The sequence below is a fragment of the Lissotriton vulgaris genome, chromosome 7 (genome assembly GCF_964263255.1).
Source record: "Lissotriton vulgaris chromosome 7, aLisVul1.2, whole genome shotgun sequence".
In the NCBI taxonomy this organism is placed as follows: Eukaryota; Metazoa; Chordata; class Amphibia; order Caudata; family Salamandridae; genus Lissotriton; species Lissotriton vulgaris.
Window position 1 is genome coordinate 34,744,787 of NC_141695.1, and position 16,595 is coordinate 34,761,381.

At 41.5% G+C, this 16,595-nt stretch overlaps 1 protein-coding gene across 1 annotated transcript; it reads right to left on the bottom strand.

The window, feature by feature from the left end:
- Positions 1 to 2,835: 2,835 nt before the first annotated feature.
- LOC147700612 (trypsin-like) lies at positions 2,836 to 12,127 on the bottom strand. Its single transcript, XM_086929710.1, has 5 exons — positions 11,990 to 12,127; positions 10,290 to 10,449; positions 7,352 to 7,605; positions 6,244 to 6,380; positions 2,836 to 3,069 (listed from the first exon to the last, which is right to left on the bottom strand). The coding sequence occupies exons 1-5, from the start codon at positions 12,114 to 12,116 to the stop codon at positions 2,920 to 2,922; spliced, it is 828 nt and encodes a 275-aa protein (XP_086785836.1). The 5' UTR covers positions 12,117 to 12,127; the 3' UTR covers positions 2,836 to 2,919.
- Between the last annotated feature and the right edge of the window lie 4,468 nt (positions 12,128 to 16,595).

Below are 16,595 nucleotides of genomic sequence, written 5' to 3' on the forward strand. Positions count from 1 at the left end.
GTGTGTGTGTTATATATCACAATCCACTTCAGCTATTTAACCTCCTCAACTCTTTTTAAATGTATTTTGGCACTATTCTCAGAAATCTTGCATGGAAACATCTAGAATCAAGTGCCATACTAATGCATCTTAGGTAATCAGTGCCGCTCATCTGGAGGATGTAAAGCCTCTTTTTACTTTACTGTATGCATGAAAACAGTGAGCAATAAGTCATGAAATAAAAATCTATTATTTGTTTTTATAAATTTCACGCTCTATATTTCCTTTTTTTTCTTTAGCATGGACGATGATATACCACAAATTCTTCAACGTGGCTGAAAATGTGAACATCAAAATATGGAATGCTTCAAGCTCCTATTTTTCTTAAATGAAGTGTGAGGGGATGGACTTGGCTGTGCTATGGAGAAAAAGTGGTCACGGAGTTCCATCATTGACCTATTATGGGGTGTTCCATTCTGGGGACTGTAGACAAAGAGGCAGGTATTTTAAGGTCTCTAGGGATGCTGTGGTCCTCTGTAGGTCTGTGGTGTCCCATGACTGCATGAGTGCCAGAACCATGTGGCTGACATGAAGGTGGCTGTTGAGCTCCCCCCTGTGGAATCCAGAAACAACATAGTGCATGCCTGAGCAGCAGACCTTAATATAGCATACACTAGCACTTAAAACATCAGATGAGTGGTGTGCACAATAAGCCAAGTTTGAATGGATGTCAGCTACCATAGTGGGCCATGAGTGGGGCTCTATTGTTGTGAAATGGTGCAAGGAAGGTATAAGATGAACAGACGGAGTATGGGACCAACAAAACCTGTCTACCGCATGTTGGATGACTTCATTTCTCACAATGGATGGCATTAACCAATAATTTTAATATTCGATGGGGGACGGCTTCTCATAAAAGATGGCCTTTATGCTACACAAGGAGAACTCGAAGTGGCAAATGGGGTAATTTGAAAGGCTTTTGTTCCAGATAGCACTATATCGGTGTTGGGTCTTTAGTAAAGACAGAAGGAATGGCGCTCAGACTAGTTCGCGTTATGTCTACTATGCTCTGAGTGTGCACGGTGCTGCAGGTTGGGGAAAATACCCTGTAACCCCTGTAAATGTGTGTGTCAAAAACCCACACCAATAATGAAAACACAGTCCTGGGCACACGTAATAAGGTTATGACAACTGTTGAAATGTCTCGTATTGTACGAATATCTGTGGTCGACTCCAGTATTTTATTCAAATTTATTTAATCATGCAACAATGAAATACAACAAGCCAACACATGTTTCGTCACATAAGGGAAGTAAACCGGGACTTCTTCAGGGCCGTGTGGCGGTACAGAAAAACATTGCGGTGTCGCGAGGCCGGTGATAATTCCAACCTGGCCAGGGGGTCAATGAGGACCAACCGGTCCACGTCACAATTCTTGGTAGGAGGGGGCCCAATGTGGCAAACCCCTGCGATTTTGGGTGTATGAAAGGCGGTTTGGCCACTAAATATATGTAGTCCTCAATAAGAGTGTATCACGGCCTGATGAGACGTTTAGACACGGTGGTGGAAGGAACATATGAACTGCCATGAGAAAATGTATTCAGATCCTTCCAGTGTCTTTAAGAGGTTAGTAGGCGGGTACGCCGTTCTAACGAGGTTGATCTCGATTCAATCTGGTGACCTAGGAAGAGACACTGGTTCCGTCTCGATTCACGGATAGCAGCAGCGTGCAGCAAGTTTAAAAACTTGAGAGCAGGAAGGAAAGAGCTTGGTTAATGAATCACTTATTGTAGTAGCATTCAAGAATCTGAAAAAACACAATTGCCAACATAGACTGGAAGGTAACTTTGATGGACTATCTGTAGTTCCGGTTAGACTAAAGATTGATCCAAACTGAGGGGGAACCACAAGAGGCGATAGCACAGATCTCCTGTGTGGAAAATACAGTCTGTGAGTAGGAAAAGGCTAAGGAAGATCTGAGTGTTTTCAAGAACAGAGCATAACCTGTGTTGATTGATAGAGAAACCCAGATAGCGATTGTGGAGGATACCATGAGGGTTAATAACATTGGTTTTCTAGGAGTACCTTACAATTTCTTTGTCAAATTGATGTCTTCTGGAATCCAGAGTTGGTATGAGAAGGAAATTCTGTAGAATACAAGCGTTGCAGTGGTACCACTCTGTAAGGTCTACATGCGCTCGACTGGAGGATCTGCTGAAAATGTGGAGTTCAAAAGCTCCATGATTGTTGAACTGATTTACCAAATCGAATGAGAAGTAGTCTTGCCAGAACCTAAGAAACGGCAGACTGGATTCTCATTTGGAGACCACATCCAGATTTTTACAGATTACATCAGTTATACAGTGCCCCCTCCTCCATTTGTTTCTTGCAGGTCTTGCTACAGCAGACACCTGAAATTATAAGTTTAACTGCCCTTGATTTCCATCACTGGCACAATGTAATAACTATAATGAGGTACCATCTCTGTCTACCATTTCCCTCACAGTGTGTCCTTGACATATGGGATGGAGTACTGCCTCAGTGATATAGTCAGGGTGAGTTACAGTTTTACATTACAAACCAATGCAGTGCATACCCTCATTGGCATGGTTGGGCTACAGGTGGAGCAGCTGTATTTTTTTTCAAAAACAATATTTAATCTTGTATTGATATGTGGGATCAAGGAAATCTGCAGCCAGTAGGAACTCTGCTCAACTGCAAGAATGTCCCTCAATGTGTGCAGTTATCTTAGTCAAATTCCAGTTCACTATGGCTTAGAAGTTGAAATCCCAGTCCTCCATGGTCTAATCATAACAACACAAAAAACGCTAATAGAGAAGACAGCAGACACAAAAGTAAGAGTTAATGTGTTTTAATTCAATCTTATGGTTCATTGACAGTATTGATATTCTAAGTGAGATATCTCAGAGTCACTTAAATTTAGTTAGCAGCCATGGTCTCTTCAATCCATTGGTTGTAGTTGCAGACCTTGGCGTAGACTCCAGGGTAGTTCCTCTGTGCACAGCCGTATCCCCAGGAGACAACGCCCTGGAGCTCGCCGTTGCAGACCACTGGGCCACCGGAGTCACCCTGATGGAGAGAAATATGTATTACTACACAGTACTGGATATGTTGATCATCAACCGATCATACTAGTCTGTACTACAAATGGAGTAATCAACAATGTGGTAGCAAGGATCCTTACAGAACAGACCCTAATGACCAGGGAAGTTGAATAGCCCAAGGTCCATGCTCTAATGCAATACTCACTTGTACTCACTGTAAAACTTGGAGTATGTGGAAACTCATAAAATATTCACAAACATAAATACTTCTAGTAATGAGACATAATGTGTCTGTGCACCCCTGAAGGCTACATTTAGGGCACAGGGAGTCCTATGGACCCTTCCCAGAAATCTTCATGGAGGTAGATGCAGTCACTGGCTGCCCCCTCCTGCAGGGAGAACTTAGTCCCCCTCCAAAAATCAGGCTGTGTAGCCAACTACAAAGTGTATGATGGACGGGCTGCATCAAATAGCCGCTCCACGGTTCACTAATGCGCTGCTCAGAGGACAGGCTCGCGGTTTGTTGCTGCACTGAGGGCAGCGCATTAACTCTAATATGGTGCACTGACCAGGATGGCTCGCAGCGCACCCAGTTAAACGCGCACTGCGATGGATACCAGGACAGTGCGCTGTATACATAACACGGGTCCTGGCCTCCAGATACTTTGTTACTGCAGTTTGGTCATCTCTTGTTTGTCTTTCTTCCCACGCTGTTTTTTTCAAATTCAATAACATATTTGAGGAGGATCTTCTGAAGATCATACAACCTGGATTTAAATAAAGCAGGTTCAAAATACTCTGCATCGAATCACTTGTGATCATCTCTTATTTAATTTAATTTATTTAGAGTTTTTTAAAGTGCTGACAAGACCCAAGGGCATCAGAGCACTTTACAAACATTTGAGGTCAAACATTTTCAAAGTCACTGTTGAATTAAATTGGTTACAGAGTGGAGTCTTTTTTAAGTCACATTGGTTATAGATTACAAGTTACAGAATAGAGTATTTTTAAAAACATATCACAGCACTTGGAATTCAAGTTGTGTGGTGACCCATTGCCCAGAACCTTTATCACCCTAGATAAAAAAACAAATGCACTTTATTTATGAGCACAGAAATCAATGTGCTGAACCCCACCTATCGTCTCCCCAGCTCACCCTTGCCTGATAAATTATTAATGAGATGGAAGCTGTTTTAACTGCTACCAGAAGGCTGAGTGCTTGGTTGTCATCCTTAGTATCTGACCACTATTGCCTTTTCTTTGGGTAACATGATGTTTTTCTTCCAGGGAACTGTTTTATCTGCCGCCTATTACTAGCTCTCGATCCGATTAAAAAAATATGTGCCTTTGGTTTATGGAAGTATTGGTCAAAAAAACTTTATTAAATCTACAATATATATGCCAGATTAAAACATTTTACTGGATGTATCCTGCTTCGAATTCAATCACACAATTAGGACGATACATTTCTGAGCACACTAATGCATGCACCACAGTGTATAAAAAAATGGAGGCCACATTGGTTTCCAGTCATCAGTTCTACATTAATGGTATGTGTTTTACAGTTTCCTCCACCCACCATCTTGGAATGGGCAGCTCCAAGCCTCCTGTACTATATTTATCCTATGCGTAAATTCCAGATTGGGATCAACAATGTTGCTGCTCAATACATAACAGTCCTGGCCAATAGTGTAGACTGGTGTATTTGTCCTATTTCTAGAAACTGCTAAATGATATATTTATGGGAAGTTGAAAGCATGGTTGCTTGCAGCTTCAATCATTTATTTTAAAAAAGTTTGCTAAAGAGATCCTGTGCTCCAGCAAGAATGTCCTTACAGTATGTAGGGCCAAAAGTGACTGCCACTTAATGGTTTATGATAGTGGTACCACACGCCTTCTCTTCTCCTTTCACTGATCTAAAAGTCTTCAAACAGAATTCTATGGAATGGGAAAAGGAGATGATGTGGTGGAGCTGCAGACAGTGGGGTATATTTAAATGTCAGAGTGCGGAGCGGTGTCAAATTTGGCTGCACGTGCTCAGAAATTTCCAAAACACAAAAATGTGCCATATTCACAGCATGTCCCTGTGTTTTCCCTAGCACTGGCACTAATATTAGCTGCCTAGCGCCAACGCAGGTATCATTTCACCATAGTACAAGGGTGCCTGTGATGCAGGGAATGATTGTTTAGGTGCAGGAAGGTGTCCCTTCCTGCCTATAAACAATCAAAAATGGTGATTTTTTTTATTCTATGTGTGCTGCATTCTGCAGCACACATAGAAATAGCAAATCATCATAATTTAATGATTGTTTATGTGCAGAAAGGGACACCTTCTTGCACATAAACAATCGTTAATGGCGTTTTGCTCTCTGTGTGTGCTACAGAATGCATCAGGCATAGAAAAAGCAAAAAGGAGGATGAATAAAAGTATTTATCACATTGGGCAATTTTAACTCCTAAAATTGCATTTCATTCGTTTTTGACGCTGCCTCAGGTTTAAATGCAACGGTTGTTGCCCTGGAATGCCCACAGCAACACCCATTGCAAGCTCCATTCACGCAAAGTGATGCGTGTGAACGGGCCCTATCTACAAGGCGAGGTTGAGCCACTCAAAGTGGGTTAGCACCGCTTTGTAAATATGGAGAAAGGCACAGTGCCATCAGAACATCGCTAAAAGTGGCATTCTGGTAGTGCTATTCCCTAGTAAATATACCCCTCTGTGTTTACCCTCAGTCCCTCTCATAGCAGAAATTCAGAAATCCCCGCAGCCTCCAGTCCTGTCCATTTTGAGCAGCTAAACCACCTGTAGAAATTAAGCGATTATAATTGTGGTGAACTAGGAAGAGTTCTGGGACTTCACGGATTCTGCCCGTGTTATTTAAAACATACCCCCCTCCAGTAAGAGGACCCACATCCCTAATCATAATCAGGTGGTACCTCTTCTATCCCAAAATAAAAATGTAATAGTTCTAAGGTTGCAGTCTATTCAGAGTGGAAATAAACCTACAAATAAACAGTTTTGTGACCACTGGCTGACTTTTGTGTTAGCCCCGTTGCGGAAACACACACAAATCCCCCTAAACATCCCTAGATTTTCAAACACATACAACGAAACGGGGGGAGCATCAACATTGGGAGTCAAAACCACCTTGCAATAGTGTCAGAAAAATGAATATTGCTTTGAAAACGCATGGGTTACCTGGCAAGAGTCTTTGCCTCCCTCCAAGTATCCAACGCAGATCATGTTATCGGTGATTTCACCAGGATATGCATCGCGGCACTGTTTGTCAGTGAGGATTGGTGCGTTGACGCACTGGAGGAGATCTGGGTAGTTACCTGCAGAAGATCATGGTGGTAGGGTTACACAATCTGAGGGCATAAAACACTGTTTGCATTGTTCACCAATATTAAAGAAACAACAATTTAGTAATCTGATGCATATTGTTAATTATTGGAAATAATGAGGGCAAATAGTACTCATTCAAAATGTCCGCTGAGTCAGGCTTATATGAGGTCAAATAATATGAAGCCATGTTCACATATGTGCAGACATTAAACGAGATTGGTGAACTCCAATGCTTTTTGTGCACAGTGTGCTGCATGATCAAGCCCAGTCTCAGGCATGTGACAGGAAGCAGTTGCTGAGGAGGATGCAGCTTACCCTATCCACCTTTATAGGGACAGGCTATGCACACTGATCCACCTCTATCCCCCTCTCCCGCCCTCCTCCTCTCTATAGACCCCCACTATTCCAGGCCAGCTGCTCAGCTTTGGTTTATACCACTGAGTGTGTGTATGGGGGGAGATAGGTCAAGGAAATATCCAAGCTAGGGCTGCTTTAGAGCTCCAAAGCTTGACCCCATTACTGGTAATCCTCAAGCCAAAAACCAGGCCTCGAGACACAAGGTAATTCGTGAAACGGTGCATGGGCAGGCAAGTGAGTCTTTTGGTATGTGAGGTAATTTGAATAAAAATGTGGAGCTGGGATCCAGTCTGGACAAAACGTGATGTGGGATAAAGAATATGTTCTCTTACATAACAACAGATGGTGTGGCAGTCTGTCTCACTTGTGTCTTTCCAGACCTCACTCCAGTCACTGGAAAGAAATTAGTGATTATCTGCCCACTCACCTTTGTAACATTACCTGTTCAGATACACCCCTTTTCTGGCACACAATATTTGTATTTGCTAATATCAGGTGTAGATTTGCAATGTTGCAAAAGATTATGATGTATATTGTATCTATTAAACAATATCAACTATAACAACATTTGTAAAGAGATACTCAGTACTCATGGTGTACTCACTGCCACTGCTGAGGGTGTTGCCCCATCCTGAGATCAAACAGTCGGTTCCAGCTGGAGCGCAACTGGTTGGCAGCGGGATCGCCTGGATGCGTGCGCTGAAGGTGGCGGGTGAATCGAGCTTGATCAGCATGATGTCATTGTCGATGGTCCTGGAGTTGTACTTTGGGTGCCTGATGACTTTGGCAGAATTGATGAACAGTTCACCCCCTTCAATAACCTCAATGTTGTGTTCACCCAGTCTGACCTGGATGCGGCTGTAAGGGGAAGATTAAAGTTAATCAATACATCTTTGATATATAAATTAGATAGCCTAGGAAAACACTCATTAGTCTTTAAAAATATATGAATAGCTTTGGAGTGTTAGAGATAAATTGTGGGCATGCAGCCTTTGATAAGGACAAAAAATTCCATTAAAAGTTAACGCCACGTGCGACACAACCAACATCATCTACATGCTTAAGTGTCCCTGTGGGAATGCATGTGTAGGCCAAACTGAACACAAACTGAAAACCAGACTCAATGAACACAAGAGTAACATACAAACTAAAGCATTGAAGTCTACGGTTGCTACCCACTTCATAGAGGCACAACCTCAAATAAGCCAACTCAAATCTTGCGTGTTGGAAATTGTAGAGAGGGTGGAAGGAGTTGACCACAAAAGCAACCTATGGTAAAAGAGAGAATTGTTGGATGTATCACTTGAACACATTGAAGTCCATGGTTTAAATGAACGGGTTGAAGTTTTATGTTATCTATAAACTCAGAAATGCCCTTGAATAGGAATGGTTTGAATCTCCAGCATACACCTATCGGACTCCTGGCACGGAACAATGATTTGCACACAGTGATGGGTGTGATTATTGTTGACTTTTACAAAAACCACAGTTGATGGACAGAATGCAGAACAATGTCATACATTCACCCTAGTACAGAGATCTGGGCCCAAATCCATCGTTTTTTTGCACTCCACACCACCCCAATTCACAAATTCTTGGATGAAAAAGATGTGAATAAATACATTTGCAGCGAACAAGATCAAAGAGGGAATTTATACTTTGGATAAACCTAGCTGGACACACAGCACCCTCCACCTGTGCCCAGGGACACACCCTAAGGGAACTTGGGACTGCTACCTCAGTGTTTACGTACACTCATGAGGGGGAGTGATTCCCAGGAGCATGGTCTACGAGACAATACAGATCAATTTGAGCAGTGCACAACCTACACCTCATTGACACCTTTGATAAGATGCCACCATAGACAATGATTCCAGTCTTGGAATTTTATATCCAATGAACTAATTAGATTAATACACTTGATTCCAGTTACTTGGATGTATGAAACCAAGACCTGCAAAATGTGTCTGTAATGTTATTGAGTGAGGTTGACACTCTTGCCTTTGACATCTGGAAAGGGTGATGCAAAAAGGGACTGGCACTGATGCAAGCTACATGATCTGGCCCTTCTATATGCAAGGTTATGAAAAATGAGGAAATCTCTTCACAGGAGATTTGAAGAGTGGTGCCAAACTAGTTATTAGCATTTGCCTAAGGCTTATAGCAAAATGCATGTGCCAGGTTGCGGTAGCACAGTACATAGGTGCCAGACTGCCTTGCCACGAATAATGGAGCATGGTATCAGAACCATCCTCTAACCCCTCCATGCCATTATGACATGTCTACATGTCGCAGATAGTGTTGTCAATACTGCCAAACAGTGAGTGTGTGTGTGTGTGTATATATATAAAGAAAAGTGCCCCTGACATGTTTCCTCACGGTCTTTGCAAAAATTCAGGAAAACGTCTGTCAAGGCGTACATTGGCACCCTGGCATCTGAATGGTTAATGTCCATCTCTCCTGTGTTTGCCACAAAGGATAAATAGTATTGACAAACAAATCAACCTGGCCTTTCACATAGCTGCAGTTACCTAAATAAATTACTGGAGTTCCCTTTCCAGTCAGCAAAAATAATGTGAAGTGTTTAAAAAGCCTGCAGCCCTGCAGAACTTTATTAGATGCCCCTCTCAAGTCAGAAGACTGTCTAAAAGCTACAACAACTCATGTTGTTCACTAACTGTCCCTCTTGAGTAAGATCCAACTGCTTAAAATGTCCTTCGCAAACTTGATGGGATGCGGCTTCCACATAAAAATTGTAAACTCTAATAAATTGTGTTTGTATTAAAAGTACACAGTACACAGTCCCTAATTCTTTCTTATCATTGGCCATTATAAGAATAGTTGAGGGGTGGGTGAGAAGAAGAGAATGCAGGAGAACACATCATCATGTAGAGCCCTAAGATCACCAAGGTTCATACAAGGCCGACCAAAGATAATCATGATTCAACATTCTTTTTGCTTGCCCATGTGAGGGAGTGAATTTCCACACCATTCCTATGTAGCCCAAAAGTGCTATATCACATTTTCCTCTCAAATAAATCTTTAGAGGGAGAAATGATGTATGCAGCTCTTTGGCTTGTTTGCCAAAACAGCAATCATGCAGCTACACAAGAAAAGTTCACCTCCGAACCTCCTCCTTAGTGTGATCTAAATGAGTGTGGATATTGCCATCTAAAAACTCAAATGGTGGATTGAGGTATAAATGTAGCGAGCATTAATTTTAACTATGATGGAGTAATCACATTGTTTTGCTTTAATGTAACTTGCCCAATTTGCAACCCAATATAATGAAAATGTACTGAAAGCACACGAGTTTAGTAGGGCATTTTTGACTCAATAGTGTACAAACTGGACTAAGAGGGGGAATCAATTTGCCTTTTTTCATTTTAAAAACTTTTGATTCTGGAAAAGACGTACACCGGCCTTATCATGTGCTCGACAGTATCTAATGTTATGCAGATGTTGCGGACTGGTGACAGCAGAAGCCTTTGAAAAATAAACATAATTTACACCCAATTTGTTTAAGTGGCCAGATGACTTACGATTGGTAGCAGTGAGCGGCGGAGACCACCCATTCATTGTTAATCACAGACCCGCCGCAGAAGTGGTAGCCAGAGTTCAGGGATGCCTGGTAGGGGACAGAGCTTTGAGGGCAGGTGTACCCTCCGACGATTTTGTCATCATCATCCACTGGAAAGGCAACTGGAAACAAAGGCAGAGAGAATGTAGGGTTGGTCACTCAAGAAAAAGAATTCATGCACACAGGCAACCAATTTCATATTCCTAATCCCAAAATATATTTTTTGGTTTTTTCACATACTGTTCCACTTGGTTTCCCCTTATGTTCCTTGCTTTATTCAATGATATTCCTTATACAGAAAAAGGAAACTGTACTATCATAACTGGAAACTCCCACCATTTCGAACTGCTGTGCCCTCTAATGGAACTCACCATTGTTATTACCACCCGAAAACACAAACAGAACACCCTCTAGTCAAATCATGCTTCCTCGGTGTTATACTGAAAGATTGGGGAAAAATACTGTGCCACAATAGTATCATAGCAAAGTTATTAAATGGCAAAATAGAGTAACAGTAAGTATATACAGGTAATTATATCTATTTGTACCTTGAAGATTTATATATTTTAAAGGTACATACATATTGAGTAAAGAATAGCAAAACTACATATAGCTGTATTTAGTCAATATTAGGCTACAGTTGCTTTAAACAAATACTGCTACCTGCTGTTCTTAGAAACATAGGGCATATGTGTATCTTTTTTAAACAGCTTTTTGCAACACACCACTAGTGTACACCAGCATGTTCCATAAAAAGGCCCTTTTGCTACAAATCAAGGGGACCCCACAGTGAGTTCTAGATTTAAATGTCCATCCTTCAACTTGCAAGTAAACCCAAGCATACAACTACATGCATTGCTCTGTTCAAGGTATTGATCTTGCCAACCATATGAGGTTCCACAGGAGGCCTTTAATATCCTATATGGTGATGCCATCTTCTCAGCCTCAAGCATGGCCTCTGGCAGGCACCATGGTCTCAAAGAGGACAGCCTGGAAGAAGTTCCATCTATGTAGGGTTGAGTAGCAGGTCATTACGGAGATGATGGTGAGGGCCTCAGAACTAGTGCCGCATCAGGGACGTTAAAATCTGGTTTCCTGGCTAGTGGAGGGATCTAAGATTTAAGTCTCAGCCTCTCTAGGTATCGCCATTGGATATGATATATGTTTTTTTAGTTGTTTACTTTTCTAGACCACTCCTCACTGTGTCTTCATGTTCCTATCCCCACAAATTAAAGGATGTGTTAATGTGGGAGCACCCCATGTGGATCCACCTGTGGGCATCCATCTTCCTTCGGATCATTCATCAACTCTTCTGAGAACTACTTTGCTGAATTACCACCTTGTAATCTCTGCACTCTGAAGGTTTTAAAGACTGCAGAGCAGTTACTTTCTGCCAGAGCTACACTAGCTGGCCTTACTTTTCCAGAGAACTGAAAACAAATATCCCTACCCTGTCCATTACCATGGTCCAACGGCCCCTGCCCGCCCAATCCTTAGTAGGGAACACCTCTTTGCTTATTGGAAAATCTCAGACTGACACCCCCTATCATTACTGACTTAACTAGGCATCTGCAAGTAGAGTGAGAATAGAGTCAATAGTCATCTTGAGAAAAAGGTGAAAGGTTTCAAGAAATAATATCATTGAATAGTTAGTGAACTCACCAGCTGCTCCCAGGAAGGCGAATAGCAGGAAAAGATGCATGATTGCTGGCAGTCGACTGAACAAGAATAGAAAAGTCTGAAGAGGGCTGGAGTATTTATACCAGAGTAATACATTAATGCTGGTCATTTAAGGTCTTCTGCATCTGCTCACTTTCCCAGGTGATTATGCAGTTTGCCAAATTGGGCAATTTGTCATGTTAGTGCCTGGCAGACCTTGCTGCAAGGGAATCTAAGAGCTAGTTGATATGTAAGTGAGCTAGATTAAAGGTAGTGAGATGGAAACGGGATTATCGTTTAGATATAGTGTGACCTCTGGTACATAAAGAACAGTTTGGCAAAAACCCAATTCTGTTCAAGGATGTGTTGCAAATATCACAAACCTTGCAATTGTATACATTTATAAAGTTGGCAACTTTGGAAAGCATTGAGCATGGGTTTGGATTTTCACAAATAAACTATTTAAGGATATATTTCCTGCAAATATTTTTCTTTTTTTCTGCTCTCTATGCTCTCCATGCTCTCTATGCTCTATTACCTGTTCCACAAAAAAAACAAAAGCATTTTAATTACAAATTATTGGGGGCTTGACTACTGAGTACACCTTGAAATCTGGCCATCATCTGGCAGTACTGTGTGATGTTGTATAATTTTTCACCGTCTAAGGAAGTGTGGGGCATATTATCAAGGGGGTTTATCTCCGTTTTTCTGGCTTTAAAAGCCAAGAAAGCGGAGATAAAATGATGTCTCTATTACCTAGCTGTCGCTAACACAAGTTAGCGACAGCTAGTAGGAGATAGCGACCATCTTGGGCCCCGCTTTGCATGTCAGTGATATTTATCACTAATGACATGCAAAGTGGGCGTGCCAAGATGTTAGTGACTGGAAACAGTCGCTAACATCGCTATCTCCTATTACCAACTTTTGGAGATATTTGCGCTAAGCAGGAATATCTCCAAAAGCTAACACCTGCCCCTGAGCAGTTCTAAGCCATGCTATCCAATGGTAGGTGGATAACATGGCTAAGAGCATTAGCTCGGTAATGCATGAATATCGCTGACTTTTCGGCCGATTTTTATCGCTTAGGAGAGAAACCTTGATAATAGCAAGGTTCCTAAGCGATAAAAATCGCCGCAGCTCGGCGATAAAAATATCGCCGCTAAACCAACATAGCGATAATTATCGCTAGTTGTTGGTAATATGCCCCGAAATGTCCTTAAAAGACTATTATCTTTCCGCCTTTTTAAAGAAATAAAAAAAGAAATATGAAGAGAGCTTTAGTGGTTTGGAAACGAGCTAATTCAAATCAGTTGGCAACGGTTTGACGAGTATGAAAGAGTGGCAGGCAGTTTATACATGTAGATAGGAACATGACACTACTTATATTACTTTGGGTGTCTAAGGGGTCTTTCAGTTAATACTATTGTGCATAAGTTATGTTAGAAATAAAAAAATATTGCCTTGCCTTACAAAAAATACATATTTGTCCGTTTTTTATTTGTCTTACTATTATACGGTTAAATATAATAAAAAAGTCAAATAGTACAAACGCATTGTTATGCTGTGTTAACAATCATATCCAAATGTTAGATGTTCAGGATCTGGTGTTATTCATTCAACCATTTGTAATCACTAGTTTAAGCAATCCCAAAGAGAGGAATCTTTAAAAATATCATAGAATGAGAGGGATTGATTGCAAAATCATATGAAGAAAGCCAGCAAAAATAATGAGACGTTAGGGAAGCCACTGATTGTCTGTATATCCTGGTATCAGGACCCCACAGGGGAAAGAAGCGGGTAGCCAGCATGTGGCATTGAGGCAGCTACTAATGGCATCCAAGAATAACATTCAAAGGAATTTCTGTAGGTTGGAAGCATCTAATTCTCATGGGAACAAGACAACCCTTTACAAATATGTGGGTGCTGCTCTTCACAAAGTTTTAATAGAATACTAACAATAAATGACACTAGGGAAATCCTTTAGACCTTATCACAATTAACCAGCTATTAGTGGCCAGAAATCAAAGAAGGTCCAGGCCCCAGGCAGGGTCTCTGCTTACATCATTAAATCAAATATGTACATTTGGGGCTATGCACATCTGCAACTGATGAATACAGTTATATCAAAATGATTTATTCCTCCATCATGCATATTTGTGTTTATAGTACAATCATAAAACGAGATCTCCAGGAGTGATTATGCAAATTATAGGTGTCTTCACTCTTGCATTTCGATGGGAAAATCTTTGGAAAATAACTACTGAATCGGACCCATCAGCAGGTTGGGACTGAGGTAATACAAAGAGATGCCTTAACCGGGTTCAGGAAAGATGTTGCTACTATAAAACAGTATTTTCTGACTATACAAGATCTTTGCAAAGTATTCACAATTAAGAAAGATACACTATTTAGTACCTTCATTCATCTAAAATGCTCCTGCAACCTGGGTAATAGGGAAATGTTGTGGTCAACTCTCAGCAAGCTAAGGATGTCTTCAGCATGCTACAAGAATACTATTCAGCTATATTAGCATTATTTCTTTTTTGTTCATAAAGTTTTACATGGCAGTAGTGAACCAATGGAATAGATATCAGGCCATCCACTATAAATTGGGCAGGCAGTCTAATGCTATGTCTCCAATGGCAACTAATTTACGTTTTCTGATGGCATCACATCAGTAAACAGACAATCTGCCTGACTCAAAAAAGAGCTTTGAGACAGAGTCCCCTCTATAAGTCAGATCATAATCCTAGTAAACATAACTTATGAAGCTAGACAAATATTATTTCTCTGAACCACAGCTGCAATGTGAGGGATCATGGTGTTCACTAATCTTTGCACCTTCCTAACATCTTAAGTAAGCCACTCTTTAGGCTAGTAAGAGCCACAGTACTCCAATTATATTCCTAGCCAATGCAACACAGATGACCGGTTACATGTGGAAGCTGGCGCAAATGGGGGCTTAGAGGTGGAATTTTCCTTTATAAGTTGGTGTGGGTAACTAAGCTGCCCAAAGGCAGAGTTTGGGGATTTCAAGAAAACAGTATAAACAAAGGAAACATGTCTTTCAGAGCTGTTTATGGAATTAAAGAACTAGAAGATATCTTTCTCCTGAAAAGAATAGAACTATAACCATAGGTGAGGAGGGGTCCTGAGGATTTAAGATCACTTTTCTTAGAGATAAATCATTACGGGCCTGATTATATAATAACAAATTCCCTAGTTTGTCAAAAGAGAAAGCTGCCTCCAGTACTATTTTGAATGTCTGGTACAGGTAATGTTCCTGGGCATGTAATGCTAGCCTATTGCTGACCCTGTGGATAGAGAAGTTGTGGGGAACTCATATTTGGTTGCTTAGAATGCACAAGAGAGGAAGTCTGGTCGCCCAGAGTCCAATTTAAACTGGAAACTACGCCTGCCTGCCCCAAGGAACAACTAATATATGTCTAGAAAGTTTAGATTATTGACACAGAAAGAGCTTTGGCTCCTGAAAGCAATCCTGAGGGCCAAATGGACCTAACAGTTTGCTGAGGGCCTTACCTGGAGCTGTGGGTGTTCCCAGGCAGAGATATAGTGCCTGGAGAACTAGCCTTGAATATTTGGAAACCTTTTTAAAAAGGAACATTATATGTAAATGCCATTTGTAAAGCTCAGAGCTACCTCCAACGGTGGTGTCCTGGTGCTGTCCGTATACCGCTTAGGAACCCTTCCTGGTTTTTCCCTGTTTATTTTCCACTCATGGGCACCCCCAAGGTGGAGGCCAGGCATCTTTAGCGTTGTTGGGGCCTTTGTGGAGATTAAGCAAGCTATTGCCCAGAGTTGCAGAGTGGGACCCATGATTAGACTAGGCACTGAGGTGAGAATTATCAGGTCCAAGGAAATTGAGCCCAAGGCTCCTCGCTGAGTCCTACGTTGTTCAATCTATACGTAAGGCCGCTAGCTGAGGTTGTCAGGCAATGGGGTATGACAATGGTGTCATACGCCAATGACACCCAGCCTTTGAACAGTGGATCAACTCCACACTAGATCCTATTCTCCCAAAAAAAGAGCTACGGCATAGAGAGGGTCCCAATAAACAACCATGGTATTCCAGGGAACTCAAGGAACACAAACAACTGTGTAAACGTGCGGAAAGGAAGTGGAGAAAGAACTACGCAGTTGCTGCGAAAAATGAATATAGGTCAACTCTGAGATCCTACAAAACTCTAATAAAAACCACACAAACCACATATTATCAGAGTAAAATTGCGGAAGCAGCTAACGCCCCCAGGGAAATTTTTAAAATCTTTCAATCCCTGGCAACCACACCCAGGACTATTAGTCCTATTCAGAATCCACAGAAACACTGTGATGAGTTAGCTATATTTTTCGCATCTAAGGTGTCTAACATCTATTCCGGCTTTGCATCAGTGACAGACACCCCAGATAATTGGAAGAGAGGAAAAAAGGAGGACCTGGACTTGGACTCTAACCCATCAGTAGATCTCAAAGCCTTTCCTCCATTGGATCTGGCTGTAGTGGATAGTCTCCTTAGTAATCTTAAATCTGGCTCCCCGTTAGACGCTGCTCCCCCGGCAGTTCTTAAACAGGTATCAGGGACAGTATGCCC

What these genes read in the sequence shown, in the direction of transcription:
- LOC147700612 (XM_086929710.1), bottom strand. Translation starts at nt 12,116, where the DNA reads ATGACCAGCATTAATGTATTACTCTGGTATAAATACTCCAGCCCTCTT. An exon ending in CGCCTTCCTGGGAGCAGCTG is followed by an intron (nt 10,450 to 11,989) that starts GTGAGTTCACTA and finishes CTTTGTTTCCAG; the next exon opens with TTGCCTTTCCAGTGGATGAT. An exon ending in CAACACCCTCAGCAGTGGCA is followed by an intron (nt 6,381 to 7,351) that starts GTGAGTACACCA and finishes GATCTTCTGCAG; the next exon opens with GTAACTACCCAGATCTCCTC.